At 39.2% G+C, this 23515-nt stretch overlaps 1 protein-coding gene across 1 annotated transcript in view; it reads left to right on the forward strand.

Annotated features, from left to right (window-relative positions):
- The window catches only part of ITGA2 (integrin subunit alpha 2), a 104675-nt gene that overhangs the window by 65068 nt on the left and 16092 nt on the right, over positions 1 to 23515 (forward strand). Inside the window, exons 11-23 of the mRNA XM_024740322.1 lie at positions 470 to 608; positions 1720 to 1865; positions 3450 to 3593; positions 5925 to 6128; positions 7277 to 7413; positions 8805 to 8944; positions 12483 to 12634; positions 15026 to 15136; positions 15728 to 15810; positions 17686 to 17827; positions 19055 to 19147; positions 20129 to 20205; positions 20292 to 20375. Coding sequence (XP_024596090.1) covers positions 470 to 608; positions 1720 to 1865; positions 3450 to 3593; positions 5925 to 6128; positions 7277 to 7413; positions 8805 to 8944; positions 12483 to 12634; positions 15026 to 15136; positions 15728 to 15810; positions 17686 to 17827; positions 19055 to 19147; positions 20129 to 20205; positions 20292 to 20375 — 1652 coding nt within the window. The remainder of the gene's footprint in view (positions 1 to 469; positions 609 to 1719; positions 1866 to 3449; positions 3594 to 5924; positions 6129 to 7276; positions 7414 to 8804; positions 8945 to 12482; positions 12635 to 15025; positions 15137 to 15727; positions 15811 to 17685; positions 17828 to 19054; positions 19148 to 20128; positions 20206 to 20291; positions 20376 to 23515) is intronic.

Raw genomic sequence — 23515 nt, forward strand, 5'->3', positions numbered from 1 at the left:
TAAGCAGCTTTATTTAATGATTCATGAATCAGGCAGCATCCCATCTAACCAACAGAAAGGAGCTGTAGAAAATGGAAGGCTTTTACAGGCAGAAGGGGAAACGGTTGTATTGGTTCAGGAAAGGTCACCTTCCTGTAGGGGACAGAAGGGCTCTATCGGGTGGATTACCTCACTAGTGCTGACCAGGAAATTCCAGACTGACCTGTTAAGATCACATTCCTGGGAGCGGGGTGTTCGAAACTGCAGTTAGGTTCGGGATTACGTCTGGGTTTGGTGATGTGAGCTTGGCACAAGTGTTTCCATTTTTGGGCTGTTGTCTCTTTTCTTCTTAGCAATTCCTATACATTTTACTTCATCATGCTTAATTTTTTTTCTTTAAATTTAGACCATTTGTTTCAGTGTTTGGCACACACTACACTCTTACGCTTTACAGGTGATGTTAATGCTTTCCATTTTTCAATTATTTTAGGATATTCTGATGCTGGGTGCAGTAGGAGCTTATGACTGGAGTGGGACTGTTGTCCAGCAGACACCTCATGGACATTTGATCTTTCCTAAACAAGCCTTTGACCAAATTCTGCAAGACAGAAATCACAGTTCATATTTAGGTAAGGCCTAGTAGCCTTTGGCTCAGCAAATTTAAATCCCATCCTTTAAACTAGCGTCTTGTTGAATCTCAGCGTCAGTTCGGCAAAGTGCTTGAGCTATCCTCAAATTGTTGTATTTGTTGCACATATTTCTGTTGCCTCTTTGCCAGTCAGCCCTTAGCCCGTGACTACTTAATGAAACGCTGTGTATTTGACTCATTAACCTCTTCTGGCTGTTCCAGCAGTTGTTATTCCTGGGACATGATTGTGTTTCTCCAAAATAGAAATAGTTCCTAAGAGTCAATACGGTAAGTGGTAGTCATATCAATTTGGAGTTCCTAGTCTTTTTGTTCGTGTAATAAACAGCCACCAATTTCGAGCACCTACTATGGGACAGCTCCTGAGTTGGCTGTTCTATCTACGTAACATTTAATCCTTCCAACTACCCTTCTTTTTTTTTTTGCGGTACGCGGGCCTCTCGCTGTTGTGGCCTCTCCCGTTGCGCAGAGCACAGGCTCCGGATGTGCAGGCTCAGCGGCCACGGCTCACGGGCCCCACCGCTCCGTAGCATATGGGATCCCCCCGGACCGGGGCACGAACCCGCATCCCCTGCATCGGCAGGCGGACTCTCAACCACTGCGCCACCAGGGAAGCCCCAACTACCCTTTGAAGGAAATATTGTTATCCTCATTTTACCTTTGAGAGCCAAAGAGGTTAATTACTTGCCTAAAGATAAAAAACTTACTAAGTGGCAAGTCCAAAATTTGAACCTGGGACTGTCTGACTCCAAAGCTTCTGTTCTTTCAACTGTGCAAATTTCCACCTTTTAAAATTCATTTTGTTATTCATTCAAGAAATATTGGTTGAGTGTCAGATTCATGAGTGGCTGATGGGGACAACCCAGAATCTAGGGCTAGCTTTATAGGGAGATGCCCTGCCTCCACTGGGCAGTGCTGGTGGCCAAGGGGCAGAAGCAGTTTATCTTAGAAAAAGGAGGATGTGCACTCAGGATCACTAGCAACTGTACGTCACACTAACGAAGAGGACCTCTGATCATCTCTGCTAGATTCACAAGCCTATCTGGCCAAGATATTTAGTAGTAGTACCTACTCTGTGATCCCTTCTCTCCTAGGTTACTCTGTGGCTTCAATTTCTACTGGAAAAAGTGTCCACTTCGTCGCTGGAGCTCCTCGGGCAAATTATACCGGCCAGATAGTGCTGTACAGTGTTAATGAGAGTGGCAATATCACAGTTATTCAGTCTCACAGAGGTGACCAGGTAAATCCATTGTTTAAGATGAAATTAATTTCAGGGACAACAGGACAGGTGGGAAGTTAGTAGAAATGGAAACTAACATTTATTGAGTGCCTATCCTGTAGCTGGCTCTGTAATCTGTGTTTACTTGAATATTCCTTAAATCTTCACAACGGTACTGAGATCTACCATCCCCTTTTGACAGGTTACTGAGGGTTTAACTACCTTTCTAAGGCCACATAGCTTTCATGGGGTGAAGCTGTCATTAAAGCCCAGTGATGACAGGCACCTAACCAGTGCTTTGTAGGCAAGCCCCTACAAGGAGGAATAAGGAGAAGGGAGCAGGATAGCATTATAAAGACTGAGCTGCGACATCTGGGCTTGTCGAGGTGTCCTGTGGCTTTGACATTTCTAAAAGTAAAACAACTCCCTTCTCTGCCACTTTCTTGTGATGTGTGACGGTTTGGTAGTCAGAACCTGTGACGCCGCCCAGTCATGGCCCACGAGAGCAAAGGCCAGCTGATAGATTCCTGTTTCCTTGCGACGTAGTTTTGACTCATGGACTTCGCACATATTTGAAATGAGCATCACTGAACTCTAACAGCCAACAGAAAATTTTCTTCCTTAAATCAGAGAAACCGACTATCCACAGATTTCCCTTCTCTGGGATTAAATCTGATCCACTGTCTCTATGGACTTTCCAGGAGTAAGAAGGTCTGAGTCTTTGACTTCCTTGACCACAAACCAGCTATGGTCACATACTTTTCCCTCCTCTTTAATATTTTAAAGAAGGGTGCTTTTATTTTGAGAAAAGTAATGCAAGTGTCATAGAAGGAATCATTTCTGATTCATTTCTGAATCCTCAGGAGGCATTCACGTAGGCATACGTTGAACCTTGGTTGGATGGAATGATGATCATTCAGATTCCCAGCCTCTCATTGCCTTTTATCAGCAACTAGTTCTCCAGCCCAATCTATCTGGGAACTACTCCACCGTCCCAGATCATGCCATGGACACTTACGTCGCTCGTGCTTTCCCACTCCACTCCATCTAGCAACTTCCTTGCCATCTTCTAAGATGCAATTCAAATAATACTTAATCTTTCTAAGCCTTTCTGACTCCTGTGCACTCTGATCACACAGCATTTGCTACTTGCCTCTATTATCATATATTTTACCACGGAAGCACAATTATTTGCTCTGCCTCCCTCTTCCCCTCCTGCCTTTGTGTACAACCTCTCACAAAGTTTCTAAGTGTTGCTTAAATGTGGTCGTTTACCCACCAGCATCAGAAGCACCTGGAGTGCTTACTTAAAATACTGTTTTCTTGATCACCCCAGGGACATGGTATCAGAATCTCTGGAAATGGGTCTCAGGAATCTGTATTTTACAGATACTTTTTTGGTGATTTTTGTGCACCCTGAGGTCTAAGAACCAAATGTTAGATTGTGATACAACTGGAGAGAAGGGGCTACGTTATCCATCTTTAGGTACCTAGCACCTTACAGGCAACGAATGCTCGGTTTTTGCTTGTTGAATGAGTACACAGAAGTCCAGCGTAATACTAGGAGTATAGGAATCCTAAGGCTGATATGCTTTATTACTCCAGATTGGCTCCTATTTTGGTAGTGTGCTGTGTGCAGTCGATGTGGACAAAGACACCATTACAGATGTGCTCTTGGTAGGTGCGCCAATGTACATGAATGACCTAAAGAAAGAGGAAGGAAGAGTCTACCTGTTTACTATCACAAAGGTAAAAAAGAAAAAATGATTAAACTGACTTTGTTTGATTTGCTTTAGTATTGGTAGATAAAAGTTAATCTACATTCTTGCAGAATTAAGAAAATTTATTATTGAATGATAATTTTCATATAGAGTATGGTTTATGTATTGATAAATTTATTTATTTGGGGCTGCGTTGGTTGCTGCTCACGGGCTTTCTCTAGTTGCGGCGAGCGGGGGCTGCTCTTCGTTGCGGTGCACAGGCTTCTCATTATGGTGGTTTCTCTTCTTTCGGAGCATGGGCTCTAGGTGTGTGGGCTTCAGTAGCTGCAGCATGTGGGCTCAGTAGTTGTGGCTCACAGGCTTTAGAGCGCAGGCTCAGTAGTTGCGGCACACGGGCTTGGTTGCTCCGAGGCATGTGGGATCTTCCCGGGCCAGGGATCGAACCTGTGCCCCTGCATTGGCGGGCAGATTCTTAATCGCTGAGCCACCAGGGAAGTCCTAGAGTATGGTTTATATTTCATCATTTTGAGGATGTCACCATTAAGTTGTAGTGTTAAAAATCACATTGATAAGCATAACTTAGAGCTTAACGTATAAGTGCCCTGCCGTTTTCCACGAGGTCTTTGAATACATATTCTCTTGACAAATAAAGTCATTACAAATGTACATTGTTTTTTGAAATACATACACACACACACACACACACACACACACACACACACACACACGTGCACAAATATCTGTGTATTTCCCAAGTATCTCATTCAATTATTCTTCTTTGCTATAAAGGTATATCAATAACAGGGCAAAGCTACCTTGTTAATATTTTACAGTGGTAAGTACAAATTTTACCAGGCACTTTAGAAACCTCCATATATTCCTGGATGCTTTCTACAGTAGTCTGTCAGGAAATTCCATTGCTTAGTGTAACATTCAGGTATATATCCAAGTCTTGGAAATTCCAGTTCTTGCACGTAAAACTAAGCATACTCTCACATGGAAAAGCCCAGTTTTTCCAACTTGCAGACTGAACTCTCTAAATCCATGCACATAAGTATAGAGAACTTAGTGAAACCTGAAAGAAAACCAAAATTAAAGGCACAGGTTGACACAGAAAATTAGGTGACCAGATACAGAAAGGATGGAAAAAGAGAAGCTACTATTAATATAGTAAATATTATATTTATCTGTTGTGATAGTTTGTCCTACCTTATTTATTTAAATTAATGTAAGAGTTAGCCCTTTATCAGGAGCAGTTAAAACAATTTTAAAGCATATAAAGAATGTGCAGTTGAGTATTTAATAAGGGAAGAGCATATCTACTAGTTTGGAAATTTAACAAATCCCCAGTTTCTTAAATGTTTCTTGCTAGTCAGTCTGAATTATCATTAATTGTTGAAGGTGAGAAGATCTTCCAGTATTTTACCAGACTCAGCAACAAATTGATTTCCATAAGGTTATTATAGAGGAGAAGGAATCAACACTGACCCAGTTTCATGGGTGAGAAGCATTGCTTTCTTATGAAGTCATGAAATATTTCCATTCTTGATTTCAAAATCTGAAGAAAAAAAACCACACGACTGTGTCTTTCACAAGAAAATGTCTTTTCTTTGGCAGAATTATTCAGTGTGTCTTATAATGGGATATTAACAACCTCATTTTTCACTTTCTATACCATTATAATTATGCCTCTGTTGTTCAGTAGTTTTAAAATAAAGGACTAAATTAAGATACTGTGTTTTATTTTGTCTCTACCTTAATTTTATTGAAGAGATTAGTAGATTTTTACCAGAAACTTTTTAAATCAAAAAATTTGGAAACAGATGAGTGAGGATTCTAATATTAAGGGGGAAAAAAGACAAAGAAATGGACACTTTTATGTAGGTTGTGCAGCCACAGTAAAGAGAGTTGCTTCCTTTCACCTTGGTTTATGAGCAGATTGATTGCCTATGACCTTACTTGCTAAAAAAGTATTTTGTATGTCTCATCATAAATAGAGAATTTTGAATTCTAGGTTTAAAATCCTATCCATTTTTAACAGTTTGCAAATTGGTTTGGGCATCATTTGCTGTGAATTTTAATGACAAAAATTGTAAGTTTTTCTCTTTTTTTAATTGAAGTATAGTTGATTTACAATGTCATGTTAGTTTCAGTTCAGCACAGTGATTCAGTTATACATATATAAACAGATATAGATATATTCTTTTTCAGATGCTTTTCCCTTTTAGGTTATTATAAAATATTGAGTATAATTCCCTGTGCCATACAGTAGGTCCTTGCTGGTTATCTATTTTATATATAGTAGTGTGTATATGTTAACGTAAGGTTTGCTTTAATTGTCCCCCTTCCCCTTTGCAAGGGCGTTTTGAATTGGCACCAATTTCTGGAAGGCCCCGAGGGTGTTGAAAATGCTCGGTTTGGTTCAGCGATTGCAGCTCTTTCAGACATCAATATGGATGGCTTTAATGATGTGATCGTTGGTTCACCTTTGGAAAATCAGAACTCTGGAGCTGTGTACATCTACAATGGTCGTGAGGGCACCATTCGCCTGAGGTATTCCCAGGTAATCCAGTTTCGTGGTGATTATTTACGTGTGAGTATCATTCCTTTAGAGCTAGAGAGTATCATGTGGACCATCCAACCCACCCCTCTTGTTTTATAACTTCATGCACTCATTGATCAGATGCTTGGTGAACCTCTGCTGTGTGTCAAGCACTGATAAGTCTCTGGGAATGCTGTAAAGTACCGGACAGACAAAATTGTGCTCTTTGTAGATCTTCCATTCTTGTGAAGGAGACAGGGGAAAAATGAGATAAATAAGTTAAAAGAATCCAGATAATAATAAATGATAAGGAACTTTAAAAAACTAAAATAGGGAATAAATTTTCAGGGCTGGGAGATATCAGGTATTTGAGTGGGTGACCAAGAAAGCCTCACTGAGAAGGCAGCTTTTGAATAAAGACCTGAAGGACCCAAACTTGCATCACCTCCTTCCCAGTCCACTGATCTTTCACTGCTTTGTTATCTTATGTGAGAGATTCATGCTATTTCTTTGATGAAAATGTGGCTGCAAGAACGATAATCAGATAAGATGTGATTGAAGAATCAGTGGAATTCTGTGGAGAATAAAACAACCTGAGAAACGGCCATGTAAAGAACGTACCAAATACTGTACGCTAACACATATATGTGGAATCTAAAAAAATGGTTCTGAAGAACCTAGGAGCAGGACAGGAATAGACACAGAAGTAGAGAATGGACTTGAGGACACGGGGCGGGGGAAGGGTAAGCTGGGACAAAGTGAGAGAGTGGCATGGACATATATACGCTACCAAACGTAAAATAGATAGCTAGTGGGAAGCAGCCGCATAGCACAGGGAGATCAGCTCGGTGGTTTGTGACCACCTGGAGGGGTGGGATAGGGAGGGTGCGTGGGAGGGAGACGCAAGAAGGAAGGGATATGGGGATATATGGGTACGTATAGCTGATTCACTTTGTTATAAAGCACAAACACACACAACATTGTAATTATACTCCAATAAAGATGTTAAAAATAAGTAAATAGATAAATAAAATTTAAAGGTATGATTATTCTTGTAGTCTAAAGTATAAAATTTTAAAAAAAAGAACATACCAGGGCAATGTAGATGCTGCCTTTTTTCTGTTTCAGTCGTCGTGCACTATAATTTCATCTCAAACTTGCTCTTTTAGAAAATCTTGGGGTCTGATGGAGCCTTTAGGAGCCACCTCCAGTACTTTGGGAGATCCCTGGATGGCTATGGAGATTTAAATGGGGATTCCATCACTGATGTGTCTGTTGGTGCCTTTGGACAGGTCATTCAGCTCTGGTGAGTCAGTGAGAGGCAGACACAAATTAGCTACCGAACAAATGGGCTGCTAAGTAGAGCAGATTGCTGTGCCGGTATTGTTGAAATGTCACATGCGTTATATAAGACTCTAAGACATTTATATGTCATAGTTTGCATAGAGGAAGGAATATGTTTTTCCCGGTGGGAGGAAAAAAATATTTGCTTAACATTAGAATCAAGTTTCTCTTCTCTATATAGTGAGCAGAAAAAGTACATTGAAAAGACAAAGGTCTTGAAATGGTATTCAGAATATTTCTGATTATTATCTTCCAAGTAGCCTTACCTCAGCTTGCAGAAAAGAATTCTCATGAGAATGCTCTAAAAATACTGAACACTGAGACCACACAAGTAAAGTGCAACTTCTCATGTGGTTAAAAGGTATCTTTTACAATTATTGGTCATAAACAAGAAGCCATTATTTAGGTTTAGCTGACCTCTCCTTGACCTCAGGAGGAGTTGAAGAGCATGTGGGGAACAATAAGGGATTCAAGGTTCATGTGAGTCAAGGACAAAAATAAATACATTGGGCTGGCGAAGGACTGGAATCAAAAAGAAATAGAGAATTTGATCAAGAGTCCCCAAGAAAATATAGTTCAGTTATCCATTCATGTCTGCTGAAAAATGTGCTTTTTTAAATGTCCAAATACATCAAGAACAGGCAAAAAAAATTACCTATTGAGTAAATTACATTGAGTTCAATGAAGCTATTTACAGTATCTCACTTGTGCTTTTAAAGGATGAAATGCATTGTTTTCAGTGCAGCATTGGTTTTTTTTTTGGCTGTGCTGTGCGCGGCATGTGGGATCTTAGTTCCCCAACCAGGGATCGAACCCATGTCCCCTGCAGTGGAAGTACGGACTCTTAACCACCGGACCACCAGGGAAGCCCCTTAGTGCATCATTTTAATGAAACCTTCATGTGGAAAAAATAAAACTCAAGGATAATATTTAAGACTTTGAAAAAAAGAAAATATATTTACTGAATAAAATCAGTTAAAAGTAGCATTAAAATAATACAAGGTATGATTACACATAATTATATGGCTGATTTGTAAACAATTTTGTAAGAAATCATACCTTTCAGTGAACATCACCCTGTAGCCACCTTGGTTGGCCTCATGCTTGGTAGGCTATATACTTACTATATTATGACATTCCCTTTTTAGATAGTCCATGGTGGCCAGACTTTTTTCTTTGAAGGTGAATTTGATTCTTCTAAAAAGTCAAGACACATGGAGTCAAATCAATTTATTGAGGGGATCAGTTAAGCTAGGTTAATGCCGTTTTTTGGTCACATTCCTATAAGGTGCTAAGACTGGTTTTTCTGGGTAACTTCCTGAGAATAACTTTTTTAACATTTATGTCTTTCAGGTCACAGAGTATTGCTGATGTATCTGTAGTTGCTTCATTCACACCAGAAAAAATCACTTTGCTCAACAAGAACGCTGAGATAAACCTTAAACTCTGTTTCAGCGCCAAGTTTAGACCTGCTAAGCAAAACAATCAAGTGGGTGAGTAAACCTGAAATAATCTATACAACAGATAGGTTTGCTTATAGAGTTTTAGTCCTGAACATAACCCATACTTTGGATTTGGAAACCGAAAGAAATAAGGGTCTTGCAGACATTTGAATTGCCACATATTTGAGGTGCCTGAGAACGGTTAATTCGGCGTGGAAGGTTTGTTTAGACCTCCGTCCGTCGTCTCTAGAACGTAACATTCTGCTGCTGAAGGTCATAATTTCAATGACATAATCATAGGTTCTCCCAATCTGTCCTTTTTTTTTTTTTTTTTTTTTGCGGTACGCGGGCCTCTCACTGTTGTGGCCTCTCCCATTGCGGAGCACAGGCTCCGGACGCGCAGGCTCAGCGGCCATGGCTCACGGGCCCAGCCGCTCCGCGGCATGTGGGATCCTTCCAGACTGGGGCACGAATCCGTGTCCCCTGCATCGGCAGGCGGACTCTCAGCCACTGCGCCACCAGGGAAGCCCCCCAATCTGTCCTTTAAGTCTCTCTTACCCACACCTTCCTAACTGAAAACCATGGGCACGCACAGATAACACTGAGCTCAAGCCCGTATTAAATGAGTACACCGTATGTCGGCTTTGCCATGATCTCGATAGAGTGTGTTCAGTACAAGGATCAAATATTCCTATTCTTAAAAATTTAATAAGCATGAAATAATGAGAAAGTATAAAACAATATATAATTTGTGCCCAGTGTTTTACATTTTCTAAATAATCCAAAGAAGTGAGTGAAAGTCTGAAGCATGTCCTGTCAGCAGGAGAGAGTAGGGAAGGCTGTGTGCAGATGTCAGCAGAAGCTGTTGTTCTCTCTCCCTGGATGGGTCCAGTCATCTTCCAGGGCCTGGCTGAGGTCCCACAAGTTCTCTGACGTCTTTCTAACCACTGCATCTCACCTCCATCTCTCCTGCTCCAATTGTCTCAGCTCCCTCAATACGTAGCCATTGATTTAGCACTTGATCCAACACTACCTTCTTTCCTTTGCTACTGTTTCGTGGGTCCTAATCCCCCTTCATCAGATTTTGGCTCTAAAATTTAGAAACCCGTAGTTCCTACAGCTATTTCATTAGGTGGTGAACAAATAAACTAGCTTAAAGGGTAAAAACATAAGAGGTAGGTTATTTGTCACGATTCATACCAAGAAATAAGTAGCTTACGAACACAAAAAGTTAGATTCACATCTTGGCACGCTTTCCATATTTCCTACTTTTCATATTCATCTGGCATTTTTCCTTTCAGGTGTTCAAACACTGACCCAACTGTGAGTAGCACATCTCACAGACCTGCCTTGTAGCGCGTCCATCTCAGTAGCGGTGATAGTTGAGTCAAAAACCATTACTGTATAAACATGAAGTGGCTAGATGGAACGTAGAGCATGGTGATTTTCATTAACAATACTGTATTGTATATTTGAAAGTTGCTGAGAGAGTTTAAAAGTTCTCGCCACACACAAAAAAATTGTAACTGAAGTGATGGGTATGTTAACTCACTTTATTGTGGTAATTATTTTGCAATATATAAAATCGCTATGTTGTATACCTTAAACTTACACAATGTTATGTGTCAATGATATTTCAATGAATCTGGGGGAATAAAACATTAAATATAAAAGGTTAATTTGGAAAATCTATTAGTTGGCAGAAATGACTGGTAGGTCACCTCTCCTGGCCCTGAAGCATGGATTTGTCTCATGTATCTTCCTCCCAATTTTTTGTTTGTTTTTGTTTTTGTTTTTGCGGTACGAGGGCCTCTCACTGTTGTGGCCTCTCCTGTTGCGGAGCACAGGCTCCGGACGCGCAGGCTTAGCGGCCATGGCTCACGGACCCAGCCGCTCCGCGGCATGTGGGATCTTCCCAGACCGGGGCACGAACCCATGTCCCCTGCATCGGCAGGCGGACACTCTCAACCACTGCGCCACCAGGGAAGCCCTTCCTCCCAATTTTTGACTGTACTTCACCTCTTCTGTTGCCACACACTCAAAAAGGGCGTTCTGCTTTGAGAATTTCATTCCCTTCCACTTACTGTCTAGGGTTTCCTGCTACTGGGCATCTTTCCCTTTGAATCCTTCTTCTTAATGCCTTAGGTCCACACAGTCATGATCATTTGTCACTTAATTACCTGGCAATAATACTATGTAAGACAGGAATCCCAACTCTGTGACTTTGAGAAGTGAATTTATAAAGCATACGGCTTCTATTATTTATTGCATCAGGTGACACTCCAGTTTAAAGCTAATAACATTAAAAGGATTATTATATTGCCTATATGACTATGTATCATTTTTACCAAGCTGTTGGAAAAAAAATAAAACAGTATAATTACCACACCTACTAACTTTGTCCTAGCCACAATCACTTCCCCAGCATAACTTGTCCTTGGCTTTATTGTCACCATTTATTTTTAGTTCTTGATTCCTTTGTATTTTATCTTTGTTAACCTCATTAAGTCATCGGAGCAAGAAAAATTATACATCACTTCTAACAGATATTTGAAAGGTAACGCATAGAATGCTTTTGGAAGTATATTCAACCTTTAAAATAGTGGAGGTAATAAGACAGAGTACTCCCAAATAAGGCATTTGATGCTATTAATAGTATCAGATCTTCTCTCTCGGTTTTGGACATGTAGCCAGCAGACTTTATTGAAGGTTCTGATAGTTTGGACATTGGCTACTGACATCAATTTTTATCACATTTCTCATTTCCATTTCCCTAGGTTAGTAGTATTAACTCTGTTTGATAGGTGAGGAAATGGAGGTTCCAAGAGGTTAAGCAAATTGCCTAAAGCTTGTAAATGGTGGGATTAGGATTCAAAGCATCCGTCTGATTCAAAACTTGTTACTGCAGTGTTACATACCTTCCCCCAAGTAAGCATCTAGAATATGCCAGGCACTATACATGTCCCCTTAGAGTATCTAACTTCATCCTCAAATAACAGTGAATCCTCAAAACTGCATAGAAACAGCAGGAACATGGGATCTGATTTCAAAATTACCTAAACTTTATTTCTGACCATGCCCTAGCTGTATGAACTGAGGTGAATTATTTTGAAAAATAGGATAATATTCTGCTCATAATCTGAAAAATAGGATAATAATATCTACATTCCAGGTTTATTGTAAAACTTGTATAAGATAACATATAAGAATGTGTTCAATTGTAGGCACTCAACAGTTCCTTTCCTTTTCATGTCACCACTTTATGGACAATGAAACCGGTATTTGAGGAAGTAATTTGACCAACTTCATTCAGTAGATTTCCTGGGGGTAAATCTACTTTTCCTTCCACTGCATCAAGCCATGTTTCTTTGAATCACATTTCTTTGCATCCACAGTCACGTATTGACACATCATACCAGAGCTAGAATTACAAATATCATAGGCCATCCATGATTCACAGGCCATCAATAGAAAGACTGGTTTTTGTTTTCTTGAAGTCAAAGACTTTACCCAGTAAGACACGATAAAACAGGGATGCTTTTTCCTTAGAAGTTTATTTGTAATAACATTTCTTTGACTTTTATTATAGCCATTGTATATAACATCACAATTGATGCAGACCAATATTCACCCAGAGTAACCTCCAGGGGATTATTTAAAGAAAATAATGAAAGGTGCTTGCAGAAGACCACGATAGTAAATCAAGCACAGAGTTGCTCTGAGTACATCATCCACATACAGGTGAGGCCTCAGTCATCCCTTTCATCTCATTTCTTCTTAAAGACTAATGAATGGCGAAAGCCTAAAATGGAAGCTTATGAGTTAGATAAATGCTTGTTCTTCTAGTTAATGCTTTTCTTATCTATGAACAGGAGTGTATTTCCTTTATACTAGTATATACGGTCACATTCTATTATTGTGTAAGTTAGTTGCATTAAATTTTATTTGGGATTGCAAGTAAAAGGGCTGAAAATAAGATTCTTAAAGAAATCAAGGACAGTGCTTTCTTAAATGTTTAACAGGAAGAACTTTTAGTTGACAATAAATTTTATTTTGACATTTTCATATGAGGAGAAATTTTATTTACTTTTAAACGACTGAAAAGGACAATTCTAATTGTCCTTTCCATTATTGGATTAAATTGATACAGGTGAAGGATGGTAGATTATAAGGTAAAAATTATTGGCTATAATCTTATGCCATAATTACTACGGTTCACATGGATTTTGAAACTCTCCCAAGTAGGAAAAGTGCTTCTCAGGACAAAACTAAAAGAAAATCTATTTTATAAATTACATGAATATTTCCCCCTAGAAACCATGTAATGGTATTTGAAAGTGTAATTTACTCAGGAAACTTTTTCTTTTTTTGCGGTACGTGGGCCTCTCACTGTTGTGGCCTCTCCCGTTGCGGAGCACAGGCTCTGGACGCGCAGGCTCAGCGGCCATGGCTCACAGGCCCAGCCGCTCCGCAGCATGTGGGATCTTCCCGGACCGGGGCACGAACCTGTGTCCCCTGCATCGGCAGGCAGACTCTCAACCACTGCGCCACCAGGGAAGCCCTAGGAAACTTTTATAAAATGGATATTCTGGAACCCCACCACCAGAAATTTGGGTTTGAAGGCCCAAGGAATGCGTAGGTCTAAGGGACATCCCCAAATACTTCTGATGTAGATGGATGGTACAGAGATAACATCTCAAGAAATGCTAAGTATAAGAGTTGGAAAAACAAAGTTAATGGTCGGATGGACTAAAATCAGTTGAGTTATTTATATTCAAGTTGAAGGTTTCTTCTTTGTGAAGGCCTGGACTTTTTTGTTGTTGTTAATGTACCAATTATACAGCTTCTTTAAAGGAATAAAAGCCAGATTGCATTTTCTCTTACCCTTGTGCTAAGTGGTGGATCGAATTAAATGTGTAATCCATTGTGGGGGAATGAAGACAGCCAGGCTGTGGTGTATGTATGTATGTATGTATATAGATATATCTCCTGTTCTCTGACATGTATATTGGTGAAGTTTTTATGAGATGTGTGTTATTGTGGTCAGCTAAGACCACAGGTGTTCCACGTAACACACCACATTTGCTATCAATACCAAAGTCCATCCTATGTGCCAACCCTGCAGCCAGCCGAGGACACATTTCCTTGTAGTCAGGAAGCCATCGTAGTGGTCAGGCCCCTCCAAAAGGGCTCAAGATAGGAGTAAGTCCTGCCTGTGAATGAACTAAGAGATAATAAAGACACCACTTCTAGGAAAATGCAGACTTCATTTTTAGTGCTTACCATTGTACAGACATTGTTCTTTCTTGAAGAAGAATGCTAGATGGCATTTGTAACCCTGTTTTAGCATTATTTTCATTTTTCAATAGACAGGAAACCTCAAAAACCGGAAGCGGCCCAGGCCTCCTGGAACACTGCAAATCCTCCACTGTTTTTACTAAAGACAAAGAGGAAATGTCATACTTGTAGCTGGACAGTGTTGGTTTTAATGTCTGTAGAGTGATACGTGCATCATCTTCTATGTGCAAAGAGCAGTTCAGCCACTAACAGTCAGCTAGGCCAGAAGTTGGGGAGCTTGGTTTGAAGTGTGGGAAACACTTTATCTGGTTTTGTAGACTAAAGTTAGGTTCTAAGGAAGGGAGTCCCCTTGTCCATTCCTGACAGCCAACCCTGGGCACTTCTTTCCCTTGTAGGTCCTAATATTCTCTTCCAGAGATTTGGTCAGGACACCTAAGGACTCCATAAGTCTTGGCAATAGGAATTGGAAGAACATGGCCAGCAGCCCCAGAGCTTGGTAATGACTGAGGGGTCTTCTGAGCATTTAAAACTGGACATCTCATCTAAATATTGACAATTACTTGTGTATAAATAATGAGATTACTGATGAGCTTAACTAAGAATTATTGCTTCAAATTTGACTGAGCCCAGGTTTTTAAGTCTCTTAGAAGTGGAGAGGCTAAGAGCAGACTTAGAACAGAAGTGAAGAAGCAAGACCCTTGAAAATTCAAAACAGAGCTATTCTGCATGATTGAGAGTAGACTGTGTCCTTAATCATGAACACATTTGTGATTGTTTTCTTGTTTTGAAGCTGCCGTGCCCTAATCAACTGACTCTGTGCATGTGTGTGTTTAGGAGCCCTCTGATGTTGTCAGCTCTCTGGATCTGTGTGTGAACATCAGTCTGGAAAACCCTGGCACTAACCCTGCCCTTGAAGCCTACTCTGAGACAGTCAAGGTCTTCAGTGTAAGTGTGGTTTGCCTTTCTTGGAATTCAGACTAGCTGACAAAGTTTCACAGTCACTGCCTTAGTGTTTGAAGGATACTTAGGACATAGCCTTTACGTTGTTAATTTTCTAATTGAAATACAGTTACTTATATGTAAAGTTTACCAGCATGTAATTTCCATGAAGGCAGGGATTTTTGTTTTCCTTGTTCCCTGCTCTATTCCCAGCACCTTGAGCAGTATTTGGCCCACCACAGGTGCTCAATAAATGTTTGTTGAAGAAATAAATAACAATAAAGTGAACACCTTGTGCTCACCACCCACTTAAAAAAAATAAAATGGTACCAATACCTCTGAAATTCTCTGTATCACTCCCCACCCCATCATATCCACTTTTATCTTGTTCCCCTAAAGCAAATCATCATCTTGAATTTTGCATTTATCAATGCTTTTCTTTCTGATGTTGCTAAACATGTATATATTCCTAAAACATTGTTTAGTTCTGCATAGTTTTGAACTTTATGTAAATGGAATAATACTATACGTGTTCTTCCACAATGTGCATTCTTAACTCAAGAGCAAATTTCTGGGATTATTTTTCCTTTTTTGTAGATCCCTTTCTATAAAGATTGTGGTGATGATGGAGTTTGCATCTCTGATCTAGTTCTAGATGTTCAACAGCTGCCAGCAGCTCAGTAAGTTTTCCTTTAAAGTTCAGTGAAAACTGTAGAAATAAAAGACACAATAGATTACTTCATTTGGGTGAATGTTTATAGAGATTTTTTTCTATAAAAGAAACATCTATAGCTCTTAAAAACCTTTAAAATCTAAATTTCAAAGTATCTAGGAATAAACTTAACCAAAGAGGTGAAAGACCTATACTCTGAAAACTATAAAACATTGATGAAGGAATCTGAAAATGATCCAAAGAAATGGAAAGATATCCTGTGCTCTTGGACTGGAAGAATTAATTTTGTTAAAATGTCCATACTGCCCGAAGCAAACTACAGATTTAATGCAATCTCTATCAAAATGCCCATGACATTTTTCACAGAACTAGAACAAATAATTCTAAAATTTATATGGAACCACAGAAGACCCCAAATTGTCAAAGCAATCTTGAGGAAAAAAACAAAGTTAGAAGTGTCTTCAGACTATGCTACAAAGCTACAGTAATTAAAAGAGCATGGTACCGGCACAAAAACACATATATAGATCATTGGAACATAATAGAGAGTCCTGAAATAAACCCATGTATTTATGATCAATTAGTCTATGACACAGGCAAGAATATACAATGGAGAAAAGACAATCCCTTCAATAAGTGGTGCTGAGAAGGCTGGACAGCTACATGCAAAAGAATAAAATTAGAACATTTTCTCATATCATATACAAAAATAAACACAAAATGGAGTAAGAACCTGAAACCATAAAACTCCTAGAAGAGTACATAGGCAGAACACTCTTTGACATAAATTGTAGCAGTATTTTTTCTGTCTCTGTCTCCTAAGACAAAAGAAATAAAAGCAAAAATAAATAAATGGGATCTAATTAAATTTAAGGGCTTATGCACAGCAAAGGAAACCACTGACAAAACAAAAAGACAACCCACTGAATGGGAGAAAATATTTGTAAATGATATGACCAATAAGGGGTTAATATCCAATCTATATAAACAACTCATACAACTCAAAAAACCAAACAACTGGGGCTTCCCTGGTGGCGCAGTGGTTGAGAGTCCGCCTGCCAATGCAGGGGACACGGGTTCATGCCCCGGTCCAGGAGGATCCCACATACCGTGGAGCAGCTGGGCCCGTGGAATATTACTCAGCCATAAAAAGGATAAAGTTCTGCCTCTTGCAATAAACACAGGTGGACCTAGAGCATATTATGCTTCATGAAATAAGTCAGAGAAAGACAAATACTTTATGTTCTAACTTATATAGAGAATCTAAAAAATAAAACAAACGTATATAGCAAGACAGAAATAGACTCACAGTTAAAAATAATAAACTAGTGGTTACCAGTGGGCAGAGGGAAGGAGGAAGGGGAAAGACAGAGGTAGGGGATTAAGCGATACAAACTACCATGTATAAAATAGATAAGTAATAAGCATATATTGTACGGCACAGCAAGATATAGCCATTATTTTGTAATAACTTTAAATGGAGTATAATCTCTGAAAAGATTGAATTGCTATGTTGTACACCTGAAACTAATATAATATTGTAAATCAACTATACGTCAATAAAAAAATTAAATAAAAACATAAATTTCAATTTCTCTCATCCATATAGAAGTAAAACACTAAGAAATATAAAACCACTTGTATTTGGATGGTGCTTTTTTCTGCAATGTAATTAAAAGCAACAAAAAAGAAAATCCAGTAGCATTTAGTCATTCATTGTCAATATTATTTTACTATGAAGATAATTTATTATTAAGCAATTTTCTCAGTCTTCTAAATAGTAAATCTAAAGAGTTTTTTTTAATGAGTAAAGTATTTGAATACTAGCTTTTTAAAAAAAAAACTGTAATGACTTTCTTTTTCTCCTTTTTACTTTTAACAGACAACAGCCCTTCATTGTCAGCAACCAAAATAAAAGGTTAACGTTTTCAGTAACACTGAAAAATAAAAAGGAAAGTGCATACAACAGTGGGATTGTTGTTGATTTTTCAGAAAATCTGTTTTTTGCTTCCTGGTCCATGCCGGTATGTGAAAGCACCCTGTGTTAACTGATCTGTTTCCTACTTGTTGTCAATTACCGTCTCCCTTATACTCAAATCTCCATGTCCTCTGTATTTTCTGAAGAAACACCTTAACCCTGAGCATGATCAGTCCTGACTTGTGGCTCCCAACTAGTTAAACCACTTGGGAACATATCCTGGCTGTGTATCTAGACCAATTCTGCTTCACAGCTTGGGTCAGCTTTCCTTTGCCCTGACACTTGGCAGTAGTAGCCAGACTCTACCATAAACTCTCCTCAAGCCATCTGTGTGATGAGGCTTCCTTGGTGCCGCACAGATGCTGGGAGCTGCACTTGCTCTGAGAAATTAGAGTCCCACAGCTCAGCCAGAGCTTAGTAACCACAGGTCTTGCTGCTGCCAAGATGCCGCATTCCAATGAGATCAGTTAATCATGTTGACTTGATCGCTATAGCAGGAACACACTTGCCCATGAATGTCCCTCTGGTCCCTCCTCTGCCACCAAGCAGTGAAAAGGAGAGAAGGAAAAAGCTGAGATTTTCCAAATTCACTATTTGATGAAAGGATTAAAAAACAGTTTCATCCAGTTTAAAGTCAATGTGAACTTAATAGATTTAGTGTTCTAAACCTATTCTGACTTCAGTGTTTAAATTTCTTGTGCCAAATGACAACTTATTTTAAAGAGAAAAAGTCCTGAGGAAAACTAAAATGATTCTTTAAATGATTTAAGGTATAAACAAAAACTGTATTTGTCTTTCTCTTGAAACTACAACTTTGAAAATATACTGAGAGAAAAGTATGCATTAAAGACAGCATTTCTAAATAGTGGATTAAAGTTATTTTGTGCTTCTAAAATACAAGAAATATTTATTTCTGGGTAAAATTCCAGTATTTGACCTCTCCTTTGTCTTGTTGGGTGTCCTGCTTAGCAATAAAAAATAGTATGTTAGGGGCTTCCCTGGTGGCGCAGTGGTTGAGAGTCCGCCTGCCGATGCAGGGGACATGGGTTCGTGCCCCGGTCCGGGAAGATCCCACATGCCGTGGGGTGGCTGGGCCCGTGAGCCATGGCCGCTGAGCCTACTTGGACAATTCATGTAAAATTTTCAAGTCTTGGTGTGAACCAACCTTTCTGCTGGAATTTCCAGGTGGTTTATACATCCTTCAGCATGTATGTGTGTGCACGCACACATACTTTGCATACTAATTCGTCATTGTTTCCTTGGTCTCATTCAGGTTGATGGGACAGAAGTGACATGCCAGATTGCTTCATCTCAGAAGTCTGTTACCTGCAATGTGGGCTACCCTGCTTTAAAAAGGGAACAACAGGTACACCTTGCATTTTATCTTTAAATCCATGCTGGCCCCTCCTTGCCACCAGTGTTAACCAATGAACCACCTTTATTAGGTATCGTCATTTGATAGGCACCACAAAATAACTGCCTTCATGTTTTTTTTTTAATTTATATTTTTTATACAGCAGGTTCTTATTAGTTACCCGTTTTATACACATCAGTATATATATGTTCATCCCAATCTCCCAATTCATCCCACCACCACCACTGCCCCACTGCTTTCCCCGCCTTGATGTCCATACGTTTGTTCTCTACATCTGTGTCTCAATTTCTGCCCTGCAAACCGGTTCATCTGTACCATTTTTCTAGGTTCCACATATATGCGTTAATATACGATATTTGTTTTTCTTTCTGACTTACTTCACTCTGTATGACAGTCTCTGTGTCCATTCACATCTCTTCAAATGACCCAATTTCGTTTCTTTTTATGGCTGAGTAATATTCCATTGTATATATATACCACATCTTCTTTATCCTTTTGACTATCAATGTTGCCTGCATATTTAGAGCAAGTTTTTAAATATCTGCATGTTTTCTTTAAGATATTAATAAAAGTGGGATTTTCCCCTGTGCAGTTCATTCCCAAAGGCACATACGATATAGAAAGTTCTGTATTTCTGAACACGTTGACCAACACTGGTCAAAGTGCTTTACAGAGTCATGGATATCATTTTTAACCCCTGGTAAGCAAATTTTACATCAGCACAAAGCCTTCAAATTCAGATAAGTGTAAGTGCCTGTGATGTGTTGTATATATATGTCAGGTGAATTCAGTTCTATTCTGAAGGTGAGGCAAGGTGGACAAATACATAGCTATTCTACAAATTATAAAGCTTAGGGTTTATAAAATTCAGAATCAAATGGGAGTGAGTTTACTTTTATGGGCCACTTTTTTTTCATGTTGGTCCCGGAGCACAAAGCGTCATAGACTGATGAATTTTCATTTTGTGTATAGGTGACTTTCACTATTAACTTCGACTTCAATCTTCAAAACCTTCAGAATCAGGCCTCTGTCAGTTTCCAAGCCTTAAGGTAAAACATGATGAAGTCATGAATTAATGATGGGAGGCTTTTCTAATATTTCTCTTTCAGTAATTTCCTCATGTTCCTTTCAACAGTGAAAGCTACGAGGAAAACAAGGCAGATAATTCAGTCAACTTCAAACTCTCTCTGCTGTATGATGCCGAAATTCACATAACAAGGTAGGTCAAACAGTGGGCAGCCTGTGACCATGGACATCACTCTGGCTCTTAACATATTTGGTTCATGACTGAACAAGTCCTCTATATGCTCATTCTTAACTGGGGAATTTGAATTAAAATATTTCCTCCTTGTCAACTAAAACAGAAGTCCAGGGACAAACTGGTGCCTAGGGGAATCTTGAGGGACTCTTTAGGTTTACTGACTAAGAGCAACACCAGAAAGACAAAGGAATAATCCTCTGTCACATGCCAAGGGAAACTCCCCCGCAGGCCCTCGGACAAGCTGTCAAAGCAGAACTCGCAGGGCCCCGAGGAGCCGCCACCACTTCCTTCTCCACGCCTGTGTCCTACTGTCCACGTGAGATCTCAAGCAATGTCCCCACTCCTGGACGTTGAAGCCCCAAATACAAATACTGAATCTAGTTACAGAAAATTAGTTTCTGGTTGGAAAATTCCTGACATAGCAGATTAGGGGTTTCTTCCAACCAGGAGAAAATGAGGCATTTTTCAAAATGGTACTAGTTGATACCAGTTATCTTGAATTGTTCAGAGACATGTGTCTTGAGAGGTGAATAACGTATAGACACCACAGGTGCTAATGGGATCACCTTCAAGAAGGGAAGTGGGTTCATGGGCACAGACACATTGGGGCACAGCTATGCAGGTACACAGGCTGCAAGGGACACCCATTTCCGAGCCTGGGAACCAGAGTTCTCTACCTGCTGAAACACTAAGGCAGCTTCACAGCACAGATCAGTGACCCCTGGAAAACACGCAGCAGCGTATCCCCAAGGAGCCACACTTCAAAGTGTCCAGTGACTGCAGATTTCTCTAACATCACTCCAGCCCCTACAGCATGGAATATGTAGATCATCCAACAGATCCCTGAGTAAAAACAAAAAGGAAAAAATGTCATTATGTCTAGAGCTAGAGACACATGAGCAAAGATGAAAAGAATGCTTCCTTATCGAGTGAGTTGCAAACAGCAAAAGCAGAAACAAAGTATAGCCCAAGTCATCCATCCCTGAAAAATTATTCAGTAACTGCAGATTTCAAAGGGCCCTCAGCTGCTAAAATAAGTAATTGAAAACAGATGCAGCCAAAGAGATTGATAGCACCACATTACCTGATTTTTTTTCTTCCTACCTTTAATGCTTCTTTCTCATCCTAAATGCTTTTTGTTAATAGAGCCTTTTTCTAATTCCATTCTCCCACCATGGCCAATTTTTTCAGATATTTTAAGATGAAATAAATACAATACTGAGGTGGGACTTCACTTTTACTAACATCTTAGCTATGTATTTTTTGTGATGGTAAATTGGATTCTCAGACATTCTCATATTCTTTTAAGTATATCATGCAGTTAAAAAAAGTATGGAGAATTATAAAGAATAAAGCTAAAGTGGCTCCTAATCCCACCTCTCAGATAATTTCTCTTAATGTCTTTTGTAAAAAAAACATATTAAATGTACATGGATAGAAAATCCAAACATTACAGAAACGTACACAACGAAAAGTGAAATCATCCCTCCGCATCTCCTCTGGTCATTTTGTAGATGACTAACTTGACTGTTTTCAGAATACCTTCCAGATACAGGGTTTATTTATCTACCAGGATATATGCATCATACACACACACACACACACACACACACACACACACACACACACACACACACACACACAGAGTTTACTTTTTTTGAAAAAAAAGTCCTACCCAATTATTGAGTATATCCCTTAGGAATCACTTTGATACTGTATAAATGTGTAATTATTTTGTGCAAATATGATGGATGGAAATAGATGACAGAATTACTTCTAAAACAAGATCCGCCTGAGTATAGCTAACTGCTAATATAAATATATTGATCAATACTTAAGTAACTGAAGGAACACTTAAGTAACATGGAAAAATACTGGATCTCTTTAAAATGCAAAAACAGAGCATATTAATCAATTTAAAAACTGGCCATACTTAGGGGCTCGCACAAAGATCTTCTGGAAGGCAAAGGGAATAATTCACGGACGTACAGCCAGACTTTCTATTTTCTTTTATTGTAATTAATTTTTATTGGGGTCAGGCTTTCTGTTTTAAATCCTAGCCTGTTTTCCCATTTTCCATGTAAGGCTGACAAATCATTGTTTCCTCTCATAGACATAACCTTGACAAATACTACATCTATTTAAGTCCCTATGGCATATTTTCCTTTTGAGAATTTGGGAAAAAATTCTAAGGCATAAAAAAAGAAAAAGGCAAGATTTTCAGTAAAGAAACCAAACAACTCTATCTCAGAAAATATCCAGTCCAATTTTTTTTTTTAGGAAATAGAATCAACATCCTGTAGTTAGGATAAATTGTCTGTTGGAAATAAATATTGCTTCTCAGACTCCCATCCCTGCTATATACCCTCCACCCCTCAATGAAGCTACCCTAGTTGAAATCCATCCTCAGATTCCCAGCAATGAGTGAAGAGAGGGAATGGTATTCAGTTACCTTCCAGTCTGAGTGGTCCTATGGGGTTCCCTCTGGCCTGGTCATCACTTCCCTTGCAAACCCTACTCAGCAGCCCCAAGCAAAGAAGTCCAATTAGGCCAGTGCCTCTAGGCCTAGTCTAATAAAACTCCTGGGTCAGCCACCTTAGAGATGGTCTGTATGGTCAGTGGTGGAAACAGACTGACCAACCCCAATTCAGACCAAAGTGTCAGAGCTGGTTTGGAACTAGGGAAGAATAGGGAGAAGGAATAATAAATAAAATGTATACCCCGTTTCACAGGCATCCAGTGATGAGTAGTGTAGGAGCTAATGCCCGATATCTTATCATGTGGAAAATCCTCTGCCTTACAAATCCATTCATCCAATCAGTAAGGACCAAGTGTCCACTATATTAACACACCTGTCAATATATCTTGACATACCTGTCAAGATATAATATCTTGAGAAGAGTTTCACTACAAATTCTTAATACATTTGTACTTATTTTAGAAACTTTACAACTGATACACATATAACACAAAGAATCTCAGCAGAGTGATCATTAAGGGGTATGTTTTGAAAGGAACTTGTTTTAGCCTTAGAAATGTATAACTGGATCATAAGTCCATAATAAGCATTTGTTTTCATTTAATGTTTTGTACCTAAA

The sequence above is a fragment of the Neophocaena asiaeorientalis genome, unplaced genomic scaffold (assembly GCF_003031525.2).
Source record: "Neophocaena asiaeorientalis asiaeorientalis breed wild unplaced genomic scaffold, Neophocaena_asiaeorientalis_V1.1 scaffold57, whole genome shotgun sequence".
Lineage (NCBI taxonomy): Eukaryota > Metazoa > Chordata > Mammalia > Artiodactyla > Phocoenidae > Neophocaena > Neophocaena asiaeorientalis.